The sequence below is a fragment of the Sarcophilus harrisii genome, chromosome 5 (assembly GCF_902635505.1).
Source record: "Sarcophilus harrisii chromosome 5, mSarHar1.11, whole genome shotgun sequence".
In the NCBI taxonomy this organism is placed as follows: Eukaryota; Metazoa; Chordata; class Mammalia; order Dasyuromorphia; family Dasyuridae; genus Sarcophilus; species Sarcophilus harrisii.
In genome coordinates, this window is record NC_045430.1 from 1,590,747 (window position 1) to 1,610,969 (window position 20,223).

The 20,223-nt window shown below is 48.5% G+C and overlaps 1 protein-coding gene across 1 annotated transcript in view; it reads right to left on the bottom strand.

Annotated features, from left to right (window-relative positions):
* ATXN10 (ataxin 10) overlaps nt 1-20,223 on the bottom strand; it is a 70,727-nt gene that overhangs the window by 37,803 nt on the left and 12,701 nt on the right. The window contains exons 2-6 of the mRNA XM_031940746.1: nt 17,372-17,567; nt 16,120-16,202; nt 6,514-6,610; nt 5,693-5,854; nt 2,353-2,433 (exon numbers count right to left, since the gene is read on the bottom strand). Of these exons, the coding sequence (XP_031796606.1) occupies nt 2,353-2,433; nt 5,693-5,854; nt 6,514-6,610; nt 16,120-16,202; nt 17,372-17,567 (619 nt within the window). The remainder of the gene's footprint in view (nt 1-2,352; nt 2,434-5,692; nt 5,855-6,513; nt 6,611-16,119; nt 16,203-17,371; nt 17,568-20,223) is intronic.

The following is a 20,223-nucleotide window of genomic DNA, read 5'->3' on the forward strand; positions in this document are numbered from 1 at the left end:
ACACCTATCATTTCTTATACAGGATCTCAGTACACTTGACCGCCCCCACGATGGATGGGCACCTGCCCACCTCCTGCAGAGCCCATGATAAAGGGGCTCTCTCAGGACCTCCTCTTCTTTCTGGATCTCGTTGGCGTGCAGGTCTAGCTGCAGCATCACCAAGTCACTAAATAGCAGAGCTAACGACTCTGGGGTCCGAGCTGCAAACTGCTTTTCAGAATGGTGGGGCCCATCTACAGCTCTGCCCACCATGCAGCACCACAGCCCCACAGCAAGCCTTGTCTCCCCGGGTGGGAGGCGGAGCCCTGTGTTTCTCTGTTATTCTTTTTTTTCATTTTTTTACATGGTTGATACCAGATCCACTTCCTCTGGGGAAAGGCAGACGGCTTCCTTGGTGTAGATAGATACTGCATCCTGAATAAGGTCCACTTCTTCCTCCACAGCCATACCGAAGCCTGTGCCAAGGACCACGGCAAGATAATCATGACTTCTGTTGGTCTTGTTATTGATATGGCCAGTTATACTGATAGTTTTCCTAATATGGAACCAGCCCTTCATCCAGTATAAATCCCACCTGGTCACTGTTTCATCCTAGTGATATGTGGCTGTAATCTCCTAGTCTTTTTATCTATAATGTTTACATCCATATTCATTGAGGAAATTGGTCTACAATTCTTTCTCTGTTTTGGTTTGGTTCTTTCTCTGTTTTGGTTTGGTTTGGTTTGGTATCAGTATCATATTTGTGTCATAAAATGAATTCAATAGGGCTCCTTCTTTGCTTACTTTCCCCAAAAGTTTATATGGTATTGGAATTAATTGTACTTTAAAGGTTTGGTAAAATTCCCTTGTGAAGCCATCTGACCTTGGAGACTTTTTTCTTTGGAAGTTCATGGATTACCTGTTCAATATTTTTTTTTAAGATGGGGTTATTTAGGTTTTCTGCTTCCTCTTCTATTAAAATAAGCAGTTTAGAGCAAGTCAGCCTTCAAGCTGCTCTCTAGCCCGACAAGAGTATCCCCTAGCTCTGGCCCTTTGCACTGGCCATCCCCTCTCTGGAGTCCCCTATCTCCCTTCAAGCCCATAGCAGGTACTTACTGAAACCTTTCCTGATCTCCCAACATACGGACTATTGTGCGTTCTCTTTTCTCTGTGTGTGTGTCTCCCCCTTTGTCTGTCTCTCCCTCTGTCTCTCTCTGTGTCTCTGTCTCTGTCACCACTCTCTGTCCCACGTTCTCTCTCCCTCTCCCTCTCATACTCTCTCCCTCTCTCTCTGCTCTTCCCCACACGCACGTTTTCCCCACAGAAGTTCAGACCTGCTGAGAGCAGGGGAATGTTGTGCTATTTCTGTGTGGCCAGCACTTCCCACAGCACCTGGCACACAGTAGGGGCTTAACTGGACTTGATGAAATGCAAAACTAAGAACGCAATTTCCCCATTTTTAGAAGAGTCCACGGGACTACATTCTTTAATCACAACCAACCTCATTCTCTGTCTCTTCAGAATAAACGCTCTAAAAAATAAGAGGATAAAAATCTCAGGACTCCAGGCTTAAACCAGGTACTGCCAACAACTATGGAGATCATCAAAGGCAAGTGACTAACTCTCGAACCTCAGTTTCCTCATCTGTAAAGTTAGAGAGTTGGCCCGGAAGACCCCCCCCCCCCCCGCAAGGCCATCTCTTGCTGAAATTCCATGGCATGATGAGCCTGGAGAGTCAGTGTCAGGGCATTTTTGGGACCATCCCATTCAACCAGACCCCAATAAGTGTTCCAACAGTCATCCAGTGAAAACGGGGTCAAACTCCAAGCTTGGGAGCCAGGATACTCACAGCACAAAGACTCTGGCTTCCCTGAGGCAAGGCCCTTCCTTCCCGGGATCCCTCTGCAGGAGGAGGGATTCCGCCAGAATCCACATCCCTGCTTTACCCGGGAGAAAATCGGGAGCCAGAGGGAGGAGGTGAAGGGTTTGGGGAGAGCCAGAATGGCCCCCCAGCTCTCCTGAGCCTCCCTCCCAGGGAGGAGCCTCCACTGTCATGTAAACAGATGTTCCGTTAGGATCCCGGACTGAGCTGTCTGCAGGCCCTGGGGAGAGCCCGGGGATGGGGAGCACAAAGCCTCCCCCTTTCTTCTCTTTCCCAAATAATGGCGCCAACCTGGACTCAGCACCCCCCAAATCCTGCCAGCTGTGGCAAGGCTGTAATGTTAACCAGCCAATTTAAAACCATTACTGACAGAGAAACCATGTACTTAGAGACCCTGAGCCAGCACCGAAACCACACCGTTTTTCAATCATGCAAACAGGACATTCTCCTTGGAATGCTAACTGCTCCAAACCGCGCTGGCTGGGGCTCACCTTTCTGGGTTGCTCAGCTTCGAGTACATGGCTCTCACCAGGTCCGGGCTTTTCAGCAGATAGTTGGAAATGATCAGGAAGCTGGAAAAAGGGAGAGAAGTTGCATGAGCAGAAATGGGGCAGCAGACCCACGGAGGCACACGGGGTCATTGCTGGGGATCACGCCTTCCTGTTACAGTTAAAAGTGGGGCTCTGTCCCACAGCCAACTGGCTGTTCTAGTGCCCTCCCCACCGCCAGAGCTTTACCCACGCGGTTCCTGTCCTTGGGAAGGTCCTTCCAAGCCATTTCTGGGCACCGAGGTCCTCCTCTTACCTTTCTCACAACAAGACCTTGCCCTGCCTCCGCCGCTCCCAACCCTTGGCCCGGAGTCCAACCTGGGAGCGACTACTGTGGGCTAGGCCCTGGGGACGGAGCTGAGCCCTGGCCAGCAGGAAGGGGCCCCTGAACTACAAGAGGTCGAAGGTGAAAGGCTGGCGCCCTTCAGAGGAATCTCAGCGGGATGGATCCCTGAAAGAGCTGACAGGTATCCAAGCCCAGGGCCTGTTTGTGTGCATGTGTAGCCAGTGACTACTGAAGTCTCGGTAACTGGGAGTCTACAAGAAGTGAAGATGAGGGAGATCCTGGTAGCTCCAGGCTTATGACTAAGAGAACAAGAAGGAGGCCAGGCTGTCTCTGTCTCGGTCACACACCCAGAGCAGGATCTGTAAGTAGGAGGGCCCAGGGGGGAAAGCCACAGAGCTGCTTAGGAGATGTGCCACCTGGGAGAGGCGCTTCACTCTGCAAGGCTTTGAGGGGGGCTCAGGGATGATGGGCAGGGGCTGGCTCCATATGAGAAACCTCCCACAAGACATCTGGGGATCCAAGACTCAGCCGCCTGGAAGCGGTGAACAATCAGAGGGGCCGGCACAAGCCTTCCACTGACCAAGGATGCCCATTCTCCAGCCTCAGCTTGGAAATCCAATTGTTTTTAGTTTTTCTATTTCTAACTGAAACAAAAGGCAAAGGAAACCGCTGTCACACACACACAGACTTGTGCATAGGCCTTGTCTCCTGCCACTAAGCCCACCGCATCCCTGGGCCGGCTCGGAGACAAGACACACCCCAGCCACTGGGATCCCGGCCGGCCCCTGGGCGGCTCGGAGCTCTCACACCTGGCAATGTTCTCACTGGATAAATGCCCCCGTTCTGCTCGTGCCGCCCCAGGACTCTCTGAATCCAGCCTCTCAGACCTTACTCACAGGAGAAACACCTCGTTGCCCAGCACCGGCCTGGCTGGGTCCCAGCAGGGGGGCCCACCCTCAGCTCCCACCACGGAAGGGGCTGCCGTCCCTGTGTGCGCACAGAAGGGTCTTTCCCCTTTCTTTGAGGGCACGGCTCCAGAGTGACTTCCAGAATGAGCGGGCCGCAGCCCCACCAGCCGCACACCAGTGGGCCTGTTTTCCCAGCCTTCCCAGCGTCTGTCCTTCTCCCTTTTTTTGGCCAACTGGGCTAATCCACTGGAAGCAAGGTGGAGCGAGCAAAAAAAAAAGCCGCCATTCGCAAATCAAGACAGACTGGAGCTGCGTGCAGGCGGTGCTGCCTCAGAGAGCCTCAAAGGACACTGAGGTAGCGGTTTCCATCAGGAAAGGCCTCTGAGCCCCACCAGGGTGCTGGGGGTGTAGGAGGGGAAAGCCCCGCTTGTCTGTGTTAGGCCGGATGGCCCGGACGCCCCTGCCCACTCTGACACCCATGTGCGAGCCCTGGTGTCCCACATGTGCCGGGTAAGAAGAAATGCTACTGCTCCTCCCCCGAGCCCCAGAGTCCTCAGAGGGGGACCCTGCGTGAGGAGGAGTTAGCCCCCAAGGGCCTGGCCGGGTCCTCTGCGGCTCACATCCTCCCCAGGCCTGACCCAGCATGGCGGCCATGAGGGCAGCTCCTCTCCCATCTGGAAACTAAAGCCACTCACTTACCTCCCCTCCCCCCCGGGGTCCTCTGTTTACGCCACAAGACCCAAATTAAAGACTCCGCTTCTCACTTGCGGAGGAGAGTGTTGGGTTACCCGGCATGGAGCTGGAATCGGCCGTTGGGAAACCAGCCGTGCCCTAAACAAATTGACCACGAAATGGAAAACATGCCCATGGACCCATTGGGAGCAAAATCAGGGTACAAGGGGCACCTTCAATGAGAAGCAAGCGCTGCTCCCTGTGCTCCGGGGCCACGTGCCCGGACAGCGAGGCCGCCTAGGGGCCAAGTGATGAGGCCCACCATGGGCTGAGGCCCACCATGGGCCAAGGCCCCAGACCACAGACTCTGTGAGGGAAAGTCCAATTCCATCCAGATGTGGAGGCCCAGGGTCGGGATGCAGACTGACCCATTTAAGGGGCGGGGTCCGGAAGGGCCAGGGCAGTGTCCCTTTGCCTTCATGGAGCTACAAGGACAGACAGGGAGAAGGTAGAAGGGCACGAGAGGGGGCCTCCCCCTGCCCCTTGGAGAAGCTGCCTCAGGCTCCTGGGAGGCCCCCATGTAGCCCCTCCTATCGTCAGGGCCCTGCATGCACAAGGAGAAACAGAGGTCTCCAGCCCCCAAGGCTCATTCACTATCCACTTGACCTCTGAACCACTTAAGCCTTCCCAAAGACACAACGATCCAGACAGAACAGCGGCCGCCCTTCCCCAAGCCCTCCGACGTCTGCCCGGCAGGCAGCCTCACCACGGCCCACTCTGGCCCGGAGCGGGAAAAGGGACATGCTGAGGGAGGAGCAGGGGCTTCTGACAAGCCAAGACAAGGGAGCCCAGGAAGGGGCACGGAGAGAGCAGGGCAGGTTTCCCAGGACTGGTGGCAGAGCCGGGCCTTGGAGGAAAAGGACCCCAACAGCAGACATGGGATTGGGGCCCTCGGGTCAGGACGCGGCTCTGGCTCGGGCCAGCCCTCCACAAGGGCACCCTATGAGAATGAGATGGGCCGAGCCAGGGGGCCAGGGCCCCAACAGGCAGCTAGGGTTGGTGGGACGTTGCCATGGTCCCCGTGGGGAAACATCCGGGCCCAGGAACCTGAGGCACTGTGCCCCGGTCAGATGCCTCCTTGGCTCGGGGGATCGCCCCCTCCAAGGGTGGGCCTCCAAAGCAGCTGGGATGAGCGGGGGGCAAGAGCCCGGCCAAGGAGAGGGCAGAGACTTCCCCAGCTGCCTCAGGCTGTGGCACCAGGGGCCACGGCGGCGTCAGAGCCTTCCACCGGCACAATGGGCCACCATCGCCAGGAAGGACTGAGGTGACCCCCGGTCCCCCTTCCCAAGGCTCCCACCCACACAAGGCATGCAACGGTGCCCGCCGAGCCCACAGCCCCCGGTACAGGGATACCCACGCCCACTCGGAGTCGGGCTGCTTCCGGTGGGCCTCAATGACCAGCAGAGGCACGCGCAGGTTGCTGGTCTGCAGGTCCTTCAGCCGCTCGGCGTTCAGGCACGTGAACAGGATCATGGAGGCATAGGCAACGACCTTCTCATCTGGATGGCGGAGGCAGTACCTGGGACGACAAGGGGACACCGGTGAGCCCAGGCCGGCCTGAGGGGGCCCTCAGAAGCGGCAAAGCTGGTCTGAGCAGGCGTCCATTCATTCTGGCCCACCCGGGAGAGCTCAAGCACAGCCACAGAACGGGCAAGGAGCCTTCCCCCAGCCAGGGACACTGGGCAGGGGGTCAGGCTCCTGGGAACTGCAAGGGACCCTCGGGGGTCCACCAAGAAGCAAAGGATTGAGACCCAAGGCTGCCTTTCCTCTGCTCTGGTCCTCCACGTGGCCCTGGGACACAGGTGCAAATCCCACCATGCCTGCCTTCACTCCCTGCCAACTCCTGACCATCCCGTGTGCTGGGGGAGAGCCCGGCCTGCACCAGCCCCCACCACAGGGAGGGAACCTTTCTATCCCAGACACTGGAGGTGCTGTGCCCACCCCCACCCCCAAATACAGACACCCCCTCCCAGTTAGGACCCAGGGATGGACATGTAACCAGGGCCAGGGTGCATGGGGAGTCTGCCCATCGCAGCGGCCTCCATCCCCAGAGGTCCCAGAGCCCGCATCCAGGCCATTGCCGAGCCGAGGCACTCGGGGGCCCACTCAAGAGCAGCAGCCTGTCCCACAGGGCAACCCCCCCTTCGGATGGACACGTTCCCCACACAACATACTCACAAGAAGAGGTCTGGGAAGGCGGCCTTCCAGATGGCCTTTTGCGAAGCCTCATTCCCCGCTGCGATGTTGCCCAAGAACTGCAGGCTGCAGCGAAAAGCTGACAAGACATAGGAGATGTGAGGGGCCGCAGATGGCGGTCTTGTTAGCCTGAATCCCACAGGGGCCCTGGGAATTTAGTCTCTGAGCTCTCCCTTCCCCCTCCATGCACTGTCCTCCCCCTCTTTCTCCTCCTTCTCCTCCTCCTCTTCCAGGGGTCCTTTCTCTGTGGAACTGGTGATGACTTCTGGGAGACAAGATGGCCCCCCGCCCCCCTTCAGCACAGCTTCCTCCCAGCCACACTGGTTAATAGCCCTTTGGACACTGCCCTGCGCTGAGCTTCTCGCGACCCAGATGTCGGGCTGCCACGCTGAGAAGAACCTGCCTGAGATGGGACGGGCCCCAGCTCCCCTCCTCCATCTCCCCCACCCCCACCACTGCCGCACTCAAAGTGACCCCCAGTGAGCAGACTTCTCGTCCCCATCACACTGGGGAGATGGAGCACAAATTCACTATTACATTGACAGCGTGTCTTTCTAGTTGGGAGGAAAGGACAGTGGGCTCCGATCTGCCTGGGGAGCTCCGCTGGCAAACAGAAAACATGGAGACGGCCTGACTGCCCACAGTGGGCATCTGCCCACTCTGCTGCCCGACCCTGGGCCTGAGCGAGCCGAAGCCGCCGCCGCCATTCACTGCTTCACTTCTCTATTTTTGGTGGCAACCGAAGCGCACATTTTTTCCTTTAAAACTAATATCAGCGAATGCCAATGGGGTTTTTTCTTTGAATAATTTTTCCCATCCTTCTCTGTAGCCTCCCCTTGGCCTTTTTAACACTGTCAAATGGAAAGAATACTTATATATAACTGCCTATTTATGGACACCCACATAGTACAATTTGCTCAGAGTTCTGAACAAATGAAGGACGTGTTTAATTGGAACCACCAAAAATAACCTGATTCAGCACATGGCTCTTGGGATCCAAAAAAAAAAGCTCCAAGACATTAATTCTGTGCTGCAGACCAAAGGAAGCCCGGTCTGGCCTCCTGGGGCTTTGGCCCAGCCTAAGCAAGCACAAGCACACTCGCTGGTGGGCTCATGGGGCACGACACGGCCTCCCAGCAGTGGAAACCTCAGGGCAGCCTGAAGAACCATTCATTTTATAGCCAAGACCCTGGAGGCCCAGGGCTGAACCGTCCTAGCCAAGGTCGCCGCGGGAGTTACTGAGACACGAGCCTGGGCGTCCGAGCGAAGGGCCACTTCTGGGCGGCGTGGGGGGATCCGGTCCTGTCTGACAGAGATGACTCAAGCTGGGGCCAGGCCGGGTCACCCGGAATACGAGCTTCTCCACAGGCGGATGGGCTTCCAGAGCTGCCTCCATGTTTCCCTTCCCGGGCAGGTGTGAGACGACCTGCTGATGCGCGCTGGACAGGTCAAGGTCAATCAGGCCAAAGGGCGGGTCGGCCTAGAATCGGCCGCCAGAGGTCCGGTCAAGCCAAGGGCCAACGTCTCGCCCCAACAGCCTCTCCCTTTTCACGAGCGCTAAGTTTCACAACAAACACAATCCAAAAGATAAACAACACGGGATATAAATGGCCACTCTGAAAACAATCTGGCCGGAGAACGTCACCCCCATGCTCTGACTCATCACATGACAACTTTGGGGAGGAAAAGTTTGAAAGACATCCCGTTGGAGAACGGAGCTGGGAACACGAAACAAAAAACGCCAACACAGGCAAAAATAACAATTTGCTTTTACCAGACAGTTTATCAACTGCTCTATGAGTAACCAAGAAAATCCCACTATTATTTTTACAGATTGGAAATGAATCAAGACCAAGAACAACACGAATAACTCAAGTACAAAACGCACGCTTGTGTTTACATTAAATTTGATGAGCATAATATATTCGTCACAGTACTGCAATTATTCCCTGAAAATAATACTATAAATATTATTTTGACAATGTAATTATAGTTATTCCTTCAACAGTGGCAGAAAAGTCCTGGCTTTGGTCCTCTGTCCCCAATCTTTCAATATACACAGAATAAGATTCTCACACAGAAAGAGTCAGATGATGACGGGCAAAGATGAGGATGGGCACATTACCGGTGAACTAAAATAATTCTTTGAAGCTTATAGGATTATAGAATATTTTGAAAATCACAATCTTGACATGCGAACACAACACAATGAAGCATGCACATATCAAGCTCTCTCTTTGGCACGAAAAGATCGCCGTAAGTGCCAGCCTGGGTTCCAGACTAACAAGGAGCCCAAGGAGGGATTTCAAGGAGCCTATGAATGGGCATCTGAAAAAAAAAAACAAAAACATCATCATCCAAATCATTACTGATAAGAGAGATGCAATTAAAATAACTCTGAGGTACCACCTCACACCTCTCAGTCTGGCTAAGGTAAAGGAAAAGATAATGACAAATGTTGGAGGGGATGTGGGAAAAGTGGGACACTGATACATTGTTGGTGGAACTATGAACAGATCCAACCATTCTGGAGAGCAGTTGGGAACGATGCCCAACTACACCCAACTTTGATCCAGCAGCGTCTCTCTGCTGGGTCTGTATCCCCAAAAGATTTTTTTTAAAAAGTGAAAAAGGCCCCCATGTGCAAAAATGTTTGTAGCAGCTCCTTCTGTGATAGTAAAGCACTAGAAAGTAGTATCCTATTGGAGCCTATCCATTGGAGAATGGCTGAATAAGTGATGGTCTATGAATGTTATAGAATATTATTGTTCTGTAAGAAATGATCAGGAGGATGATTTCAAAGAAGCCTGGAGAGACTTACATGAACTGATGATCAATTCTAATGGTCAGGGTTCTGTTCAGCAATGGAGAGTGCCATCTGCACCCAGAGAGACTATGGGTTACTGAATGTGGATCACAGCATAGTATTTTCACCTTTGCTACTGTTTCTTTGCTTGCTTGTTTTTTTTCCCTTTTGCACAGCATGACAAATATGGAAATATGTTTAAAACATTGCACATGTTTAACCTATATTGGATTGTTGCCTAGCGAGAGGAGAAGAAGGAAAGGAGGGAGAAAAATTTGGAACACAAGGTTTTGCAAAACCGAATGTTGAAAACTATCTTTGCATGTGTTTGGGGGAAAAAAAAAACTATTTTTAAAAAGACCATCTTATTTTCACCCAATTTTTATTTTTAATTCTGATAATTTGGAGTTTTTTCTTCCTTTGAGAAAATCAAAATAGCTACCCCATCCCCCAAACCAGATACTACTTTATGAAGTTAGCTTTTAAGTTCCTTTTTTTCTTGATTACCTACTAATGCTATTGCTAGGTCAAAGTTATGAAAAAAAAAATGGACATTCAGTGAATTTACAGATTTTAAGAATTTCATAACTCTTTAGGTATAATACCAGATAGCTCTCGAAAATGATTGGATCAGTTGTTTTGATTTGCATCGATAATAATTGAGAGCATTTTTTCATATGATCATACATATTGCTTTCTTCCTCCTCCGAAAACTGTTTATTCATATGCTTTGACATTTTATCAAATGGGAAATGACTCATTATTATTATAAATGTGACATAATCCTCTATATAACTAATAATAAGGCCTTTATCTGAGAAATTGTTTATAAATTTTCCCCAAAATTTTCTACTTTCCTTCTAACCTTGCCTATATTTATTTTATTTATACAAAATCTTTTAAATTTAATGTAATCAAAATTATCCATTTTAGATTTCAAAATACTCTCTCATTTATTCATAAATTCTTTTCCTATCCATAAGTCTGATAAGTAATATATCATGTTTTTCTAATTTAATTACGATGTCTCCTTTTATGCCTCAATCATCTATCCATTTTAACTTTATTTTGGCAAATGGTATAAGATATTGGTCTATACCCAATTTCTGCCAGAATCCCTTACAGTTTTCCTAACAATATTTAATCAAACAATGAATTCTTATCCTAAAAGCTTAAATCTTTACATTTATCAAACTCAAGATTACTAGAATCACATACTCTTATGTATTGAATTTCTATTCTATTCACTATTATTACACAAGATATAGTATTAGAAATGCTAACAAGACAAGAAAAAGAAACTGAGAGAACAATCATAAGTAAAGAAGAAACAGAATTATCATCTTTCACAAATGATAAAAGTCAACTAAAATGTTTTTACTTATTTAAAACTAAATACAAAATAAGAAAAAATAACCAAACAGAAAAAGAGGAAGGAAAAACAAAAAACAATTATGAGCCCAACAGAACATAAGATTCAAAGTATGTAACAGTACATTTCTATTTCTGCATTTATACAAAGATAAACCTTTAAAATAATATTATCATGGCTGATATATAATGTAGATTTCTTTCTTGACTCAATCTTTAAGTGTGGCTTTGAGATCAATGATTATTAGCCTCTTTTTTTTTCTTAATAAATTTTACTCCTGATCCTTGTTACTGGATTTGTGTACATCTCTTATTTCCTATAACTAATCTATTTTAATTCTCCTCCTTAACTTGCCTTGCTACTCCTCTCATCCATGTATCTCTGCCTTACCTTCCCCCACTCTACTCTTTTCCTTCCCATCAATCAGCACACCTTTTCCTAATGCTGTGAATTTACACATCCTTCTATACCCCACCTTATCTTTATCTATCCCCCCTTAATACTTTATAGATTTTGGAGGGTGCTATACCCTTCATGGTGGGGGTGTGTGTGTGTGTAGTTCCCTATTTGTCACATTTCTGATATAAGTAGGCTTTCAGAACTACCAGTTCTCCTCCCCTATCTAATGCCTCTATGTCAATTCTTCCTCTGCACCCCATTCAAATAACATACTAATTTTACCTTTTCCTAAATGGTTTTGCTTTTTAGAGTGAGATGATACAATCCTCTACCCCAATTTTTCTTTTGGATTACTAATGTAGTTTACATTTACAAACTAATTGGGTTACAAACAGGTTACAAACTAATATGGTTTACATTTCCACGTATAAAACATAAACACTTTGTCATTATTGAGTCCCTTGAAATTAGCCTTTGATGTTGGCTCTTATATGTTAAATTTTCTATTGAGTTCAGGTTTGGTTGGGCCAAAATTCTTAAAATCTGTAAGTTCACTGAATATCCATTTTTTTTCATTCAATATTATGCTGTGGATATTTTTGGCCTCAGGCCTAGCTCTTTTGATTGATGATACATAATACTGCGGGACCGACAGTCTTTTGTTGTAGCTGCTTATAGATCTTGTACAATTCTTATTGTAAATCCAGCATATTTTGTTTCTTTGTTTATTGTACAATTTTCTCTTTGATCTGGGGTTTGAAATTCAGCAATAATGTTCCTATATATTTTCTTTGTAATATCTCTTTGAAGTAGTGACTGGTAGATTTTTTTTAATTTCTACTTTCCCCTCTTGTTCTATCACTTCAAGTCAATTTTTTTGGTTATTTCTCATATTATTATGTCCAGCTTCTTTTCTTGGTCATAGCTCTCAGGTAGTCCGATTATTCTGATGTTTTCTCTTCATTTATTCTCTAGATCTATTTTTTTTTCTTATACTTCACATCGTTTTCTATTTTTTTATTCTTTATATTTTATTTTATTTCTTGGTCTCTTATAGTTTCACTGGTTTCTCCTTGCCCAAATCTAATTTTCAAATAATTATTTTCTTCTTTAAGACTCCAGATCTCCTTTTCTAGCTGGTTGATTTTCTTTTCATATTCTTGGTTTTCTGGATGGTTTTTTTTTAGGTGAGGATTTTGTTGTTGTTTTTTAGTTTTTCCTCAACTCTCTCATTTGATTTTCAAAGTCTTTTTTGAGTTCCTTTTTAAATTCTAAGCAGGCAGACATTTAACAAGACTTTTTAGGGTAGAGAGGCTTTTTTTACTTCAGTGTCTTCTGAAGATGTCTTTCCTATTCCCATCTTAGGTTTCTATGGTTGGGTTCTTTCTCCTTTGCCAGTTCATTTTGGCTTTTTTTTTTTTTAATAACCTTCTCTAGTCCTGGGATGGGGTGGGGGGGTTGGGGGTGGTGCCTCTGGGATCTCTTCAGTTCTCCCCTCTGACTAGAACTCCACCCTCCGGTAAGTGCCCACAGCCAGCAGCAGCTCTGCCCCATTGCCTCTGCAACCCAAGTGCTGGGTCCTTCCCAGGGCCATATCTGTGTACCATAACTGGGCCAGGTATTCTTAATCAGCCAAGGACCCCTCAGTCTTCCAAGTCTCAGACTCCTAACTCCCCAAACTGGCCAAGAGGCCTGTGATCCAGGCTGAGGCTGTGAGCTAGCGCTGGCCCGAGCTCTATTGTCTGTTTCTGGGGAGCTAGGCTAGAGGTGTTTACACTTCACACTCCCTTAAAGCATCTTCTTGGGGTCTCTCTTCCGTTGTTCCCAAGGACCCCAGCTCTGCCCCAGTCTTATTTGTTTTTCATGGTCTACGTTCCCCCTGAGGTGAACAAATTTTGTTTTGTTTGTGGGGGAAATCTGAGAGCTTGGAATTTCCTGACCTACTCCTCCATTTCCCCACAATCCTCCCCCTCAACTAAAAATGTAAATGAAATAAAAACTTCAGCAAAGTTGTAGGATATTAAATAAACCCACATAAATCATCAGCATTTCTGAATATTACCAACAAAACCCAACAGAAAGACATCAGAAAAGAAATTTCACTTCAAATAACTACAGAATACATAAAATACATGGGAGTCTATCGACCAAGACACAGAAACTATATGAATACAACTACAAATAAAGACAAATAATTTCTAAAATGTTAATTGTCCATGGGTAGGCTGAACCATTATTGCCTAAATTAATTTGCTTATTAAGTGTCATACCAATGGAGATATCGAAGGATTACTTTATAGGGTTAGAAAAAAAAACGAAATTCAGCTAGAGGAATGAAAGGCCAAGAATATCAAGGGAAAAAACAGACAGGGGAAGGAAGGGCACCTAATATGAGATCTCAAAATACATGTTTGGTCCTAGACAAGAGACAGAAAGGAAAGGCATATCACACACATGAGGCCATTAGCCTGGTTTTTGGCAAACCTAACAACTCCAACTCTTGGGGTAAGGACTCACTATTACAAAAAAAGAAAAGAAAAACTGTTGGGAAAACTGGAAATGACCTAGAAGAAAACCACATCCAGAACAACAACTCACACCACTGGGACAAACTCCAAATGGGTACCTGACTTGACATATTAGATGGCACCATAAACAACCAGAGAAGATGGGATGAAATTATCTCTCTAATCTATCAAGACAGTAAGAGGGCATGACTGAAGGACAGGAAGGATCACACATGATAAAATAGACAATTTCAGTTACATAAAATTCAAACAGTTTTGCACAAATGAAATCAATGCACCTAAAATTAGAACAGAATATGGGAAATTATTTATAGTAAATTCTCCAATAAATATCAAAGACATAAGATACAGATTCAAATTTATAAGAATGAGAACCACTCCCCAAAAGATAAATGGTCAAAGGCCACTTTTCATGGCTTCTGAGTTTGCTTCCTTGTGGGTACCTCCGGGCTCTTCAGGCTTACTGTCTTCCTAGCCCAGGGCTTCGAGTGGAGATCAGCCAATGGGTGCTGAATTCACAGTGGCAGTTTGGAAGAAACGTGGGGATATCAAGTCCCACTGCTCCCCATTGCTCTAACGCAGGATTAGAGATGCCAGCAGCGGTGCTCCCGCTTCCAGGCCTGGCCTGCGTGTACCCACCTCCTCCGGGAAGCCTCCTCTGGCCCAACTCGGCCCGGGTCCCTCCCTTGGCCCACCAGGCCTTTCATAGAGCTCACTGCTTCTCCCCCATGAGAAGCTCCCATGAGAGGCCTGGGAACTTGCCTCCAGCCAGCCAGCTGGGTGGGCAAGGTCAGATAAAGATCCCACGGAGGGTGGGGGGATCAGGGATTGGTGCCAGGGGCAACCTCTGAGGGGCTGGGCCAAGCCCCAGCTGAGTGCAAGGCCCTGAGAGGGGAGGAAGCTTGTCCCAAAGCAGAGGCAGAGGTTCCGATGAAGCCTCTGGTCCCGGAGCAGTCCTCAGTCCAGTGTATTCCCAATCTCATTCTGGAGCCTCCCTTAGGGAAGGAGCATACACCATGGGACCTTGCGTAAAGTGGTGCTTAATGAATATACGTGGCCTGGGACTGGACCACCCACTTCTGATAACTGACACCTGTGGAGCAAGGCCACGAGTTGCGGGTGGCCAAGGCTGGGGCTCAGCACCAGGCCCCGGATCACTTCTGCTCCTGAGCAGGCCCATGGAGGTGTGGAGCAGAGCCATCCCTCCTCCCCTTGTCTGTGGCTGTGGCGTTCGATGCGCAGGATGTCCCTTAAAGCAAGTTCATGGATGCCAGGGGAAGGACCCCGGCCTCGGGCTGGGAGCCACTGCGCTATTCCCTCCCTGCCTGCCCTGAGCCAGGTCTGGGCCTGAGGCCCTCCCCCCAGCTCCCCAATGGCTCACTCAGAGAAAGGGCCGAGAGTCGCCGGCAGCCCGGGCGTCTGGGTTTCATTTACTGCCCCCTCACTACCGTAATCGCCATTTAATCACGGCGTTCGGTACAGCATTTCCTTTGGGGTCACTGTATTTAGTAATCCGTCATTAAACAGAAAACTGCTAGTCCTGACCACAGCCCATGGGCTCCTGCCAGGGACACCGGGAGAGGTGACCCTGGCTCCAGGGCTCTCCTGCACCCGTCACTGCTGAGCCCCCGTGGCTCTGGCTGACCTCAAACAGATGGGCCTTTGAAGCCACAGCCCAGACCTCCTCAAGCACACACGGAGGCCCGGCCTCTCAAACAGGACACAGGCCTGGGCCTTGTGCCCACGGCTGGGGCGTCCCTCTGGATGGCTGGACGGGCCAGCGGGGGATGCTCCAGGAGAGCGAGGTGGAGCATTGGCCCAGCAAGCTGAGGCTGTCCAGGGCCTGAGGCCTGACGGAGGCAGGACCCCCACGCCCCAAACCGGGACAAGGGTGGACTCCTCCTCCCCGCAGCTTCCCAGCCTCCCACCGTCACATGAGGAAGGTACCGGACACCTCCAAAGTCAGCTTCTTGCGCTCGGGGCTGTGGGCGCTCCAGCCTTCCGAGGAGAAACCCGCTGTCAGCAGACACGGTTCTCCTGCGTGAAAAATATTACCCCCACAAGTCTGGAACCAACCAGGGAACATGCCCCACAATCACTGAACAAGGCACCCTGAGGAGCCCTGGCCATGGCCATCACTGCTGGGGGCCTGCAGTCCCCTGGAGATCTGCCACAAGCAGCCCAGCATGTGGACAGATGGGGAGGGCTGTACAGGGGGGAGCCAGGCCCTGCGCTGGGGGGGAGGCCCAGAATCTCCACTCCCCACGCCTGTGGAAAACCATCCTCCAGCAGACCTGAGGGCGCCAGCGGCACCCAGTCCCCGGTGGTCTCGTGCAGAGAACCGCTCCCAGCACTCCGAGGCCCTGTTCCTTGAGAAAAAGAGAAGGGTGAAGGGGGCCCGGAGTGACGAGGCACCACGGGAGGGGCTCAGAGTGAAGAGGTGCCACGGGAGGGGAGGGGCCTGAGGAATGACTGTGACTTACCTGTCAAATGGGATTCTTGCTCCATGTCCAGCTTCTGAAATAAATCAATGAGCTCCACTGTGCTGCCGATCAAGTTCAAGTTCCTGTGAAGATTTTCACAGAAAAATGCCAAACTGAGCACTTTCTTGATTCAGATGTCTCCTCCCTCCCAGCTCCCTTCATGACTGTCCTTCTAATGACTAGAGGGAGAAGGGCGCTCCCCCTGGGGATATCCTCAGGATGGAACCCCAGACGGGTCCTTTGTCCCAGCAGTGGGGATCCTCACTGCCCACCCCGAAAATGCACATCTTGCCCCACAAAGGGACAAAAGGCTCTCTGTGGCCCCTGTGGGCACCTAAGCCTGTGGAGGAGCCCCTTTTGGAAACATGGCTTTAAATGTATAAAATAAAACACAGGGGATTGCCAAGGAAACCCATCTTACTGAAACAGTCATCAACACTAAAATAAAACTCAGCTCTTAGAACCCAGGCCAAGACCTCTTGCTTCCCTGTGGCTAGAGAGCGAAGCTGAAATCCAGGATCCACAGGGGGCCGCACCCTGGGAGCTGGCCGGGAGAGCCAGAAAGCCGCAGAAAACAAGCAGCCAGGAGGCAGCTAAGGGACTAAGGTCATCAAAGCTCTCGGATCAAAATGGGTGCAGTAGCTAATCACTTGGACGCCACTGAGGAGGCACCAGAAGAGGAACAAACAATGAAGGAGCAGCGGCAGCCTCCCGATTCCCACCACTCCCTATGAGGCCAAGATAAAGGCCGAGCAGGGGGCCGAGGGGAAGGCCAGGGGGGGGCGGGCCGAGGTGGTATCCAACAGGTCCAAGGACAAAAACAATTTGAAATGGAAGAACGGCCCCCCAAGCCTGGCCATGCAGCCAACTCCAGGGAATGACAATTCCAGCATTCCTGGCTGCAGGATGGGAGATCTTGCCACCAAGGGGCTGCCAACTCAGGGGGCATGCAACAGGCAGGAGCCTCATCTCCCCAGAGATGTGTCGCCACCACAAATCAGGCTGGCTCCCAGTAGAGGAAGGGCCAATCGCATGGGCCCTGTCTCAGGGAGCTGCCACCTGCCCTGCCCTCCCCAGAATTCCTTCCCAGAAGATTCCCAGCCCCAAGGCCACAGTCAGTCCGTCCCCTGGCTTTGGGGATCAGGGCACACAGTGAATGAGTCGCTCCTGAACCCCACAGGTAGCCAGCCCAAGGACAGGCTCCCCCCGCCCCCGGGCAGGCCTTATGCCCATGTCACTGTGGGCACCCTACCTGATTGTGCTCTGGTTCCCAGGGCACTGCACACAGGCATTCCTCAGGCAGCGGAAGCACTCGGCCAGGAGCTGCAGCTGGGGCTCCAGAGGTCCCCGGAGGCCCTCGTCCCAGCAGGCCAGATGCACCTGGCGGGAGGATTTTATCAGGATTTGCCTGATGCTCTGGAAGACACGCTCAGGTGCAGTTTCTCTGAAACGAGAGAACAGGCCATAAATGAGGGGCTTCCCAAAACAGCTGGGGGGGCCAACACAACCCGTCAGCCCCCTAAATCCGCACCGGGAAGCCTGAAGGGGGAAGCCAGGCAGGGTCCCCAGACCAGAAGCTGCTGTCGCCACATCTCAGCAGCCCCCATGGACCAAGGGGCCAAAGGCCATTCAGGAGGGGAGAAACGCAATCCTACAAAGTGTCAGCACACAAACCCCACTTCTAGGGTCTAAGAGAGGCAGCAAGGGGCGGCCTAGGCCAAGAAGACATGGGGCAGGTCCCGAGTCTGACCGACTTGGCCAAGGAGAGCCGGAGGCCACGCTAACCTGCAGGAAGAGAGCACCCTCACTGGGGAGTCCCTGTAACCAGGCAAGCCTCAGGTCCCACCCTCCCAAACACTGTCACCCTAAAACCCCAGTTCTCAGGATGCTGAGCGCAGCGCAAGTAGCTTGAGTGTGCAGTGGGGAACCTGCTCTGGGTCTCCCTTTCTCATCTGAGGGACCCTGCCCGCTCTAGCTCCCTCATGCTACTTGCTCTGGGTGATGTTCTCCAGGGACCTGCTCAGGGTCTGATTTAAGACCAATGCATCCTCAGTCCTCAGAGGATCATGGGCTTCTCAGCCTTCATGTGACTGACCAGGAGCCCAGACCCAGGGACGGGGGTTCAGGGGGCGGAATGTGGGGGATGTGCCCGGCCGAGGATTCGCCTCAGCCAGCGGGCTCAAGAGCTTTAGTTCTTGTAATTGTTCTCTGGGGAGGGGAGAGGGGAAAGGAAAGAAAGGAACCCCTTATCAAGTGAAAACACGGGTAGTTGAGGACAGCAAACAATGAAACAAACATCCCAATGTCTCTGTCTGTCTGTGTATACACACATGCAGACTGTATCACACTATGATCTATTTTATTAGAGGAGACTATATTATATTGTAGCTATATTACACTGCAGAGTATACCACGTAATTTGTTACATTATATCATAATGTACTGTTATGTACTACATTATATTGTACTATGGTTTTGTATCATGTTATACAATATACTATGCTATATTATACTGTACACTAATACTATATTACACTATTCTATACTATTATATTGTATTATACTATGTTATACAGTATCACACTACATTGTTTTGTATATATATTACATTCTATACAGTATATTATATATTATACTATACTGTATCACATATAATAACTATATTATATAATATATTGTGTTACATTATATTTTATTATATCATATACTGTATTATCCACTGTACTGTATATTATGTTATACTTTACTATATTTTATTAAATACTATACTGTCATACTATTGTAATGTTATTATGTTATACTATTATTTTTTTAACAAATTATGCATCATATTATATTACACTTCTACATTATATTGTATTATCTTATATATATACAAACTATATTAATCTTCTACCAATAGTATCTATTACATTAAATTATGGTATATGACGCTATATTACACTATTATATCATATTATATTATATGGTATTATACTATATTGTGTTATAAATATATATTATATATTGATATTATACAATATTATATATTATGCTATACCAAATTATACCACATTACAAATATTGCATTACATTATATTATACTGTTATCCATAGGCTATATAGTATAATATATTTTACTAAATGACTATTTTTTATTATATATTATATAATATAAATTATATTATTACTAAATAAATATAATACTATATCATACTATCATATTATATTATGTTGTACTATGTTATATTATGCTACACTATTATATTTTAGTAAGTTACATGTATTATGCTGCATATACTTCTATATTATATTATCTTATGTTATACTATATATATATACACACATTATACTTATACCAATACTATATATTAAACTATGCTATATTATGCTATACTACACTATTATAGTGTATCGTATTATAGTATGTTATATGGTACTATAATATTATACTATATTGGATATTATGCTATATACCAAATTATAACATATTACATAATGTTGCACTACATTATATTGTATATTATACTGTTACCACTATACCATGCATTACACTATATTTTATTAAATGACACTATTTTATATTATATCACACTATTATATTTTATGTTATACTATACTATTATATTTTAACAAGTTATGTACTATATTATTATACTTCTGTATTATATTGCCTTATATGATCTTATATAAGTCTTTATAATCATTCTGTGAGCTAAGTATCCCCCATTTCACAGATAAGGAGCTTGAAGCTGATGATAAATGATTTGCCCAGAATCAGATGGCTACTAAGTGTTGAGCCAGCCAGCGCTCCTGCCTTGAGTCCACAACTTTAACCATCAACGCCACTAACAGGAGGCGCAGTCGTTATAAAAGCCGCCCCCTGACCCCAACAGTGCACCTCACAACTTTCCATTCTTCCTCAATTTTTCACAGATTTGAAAAGATGCAGTCTGGCAAGAAGGGCCCCAGTACTCCCTGGTGTTCCCAAGCCAGGGCCAAGCTCAGTGAAACCGGCCCTACTAGGAAGGCATCTCGGCAAGGGGCCGCAACCAGGCTCGCCCTCATTTTCCCGAGAAGGATGCGGGTGGTCAGCCCTTCAGCAGAGGAGCCCCCCCCCCCCCA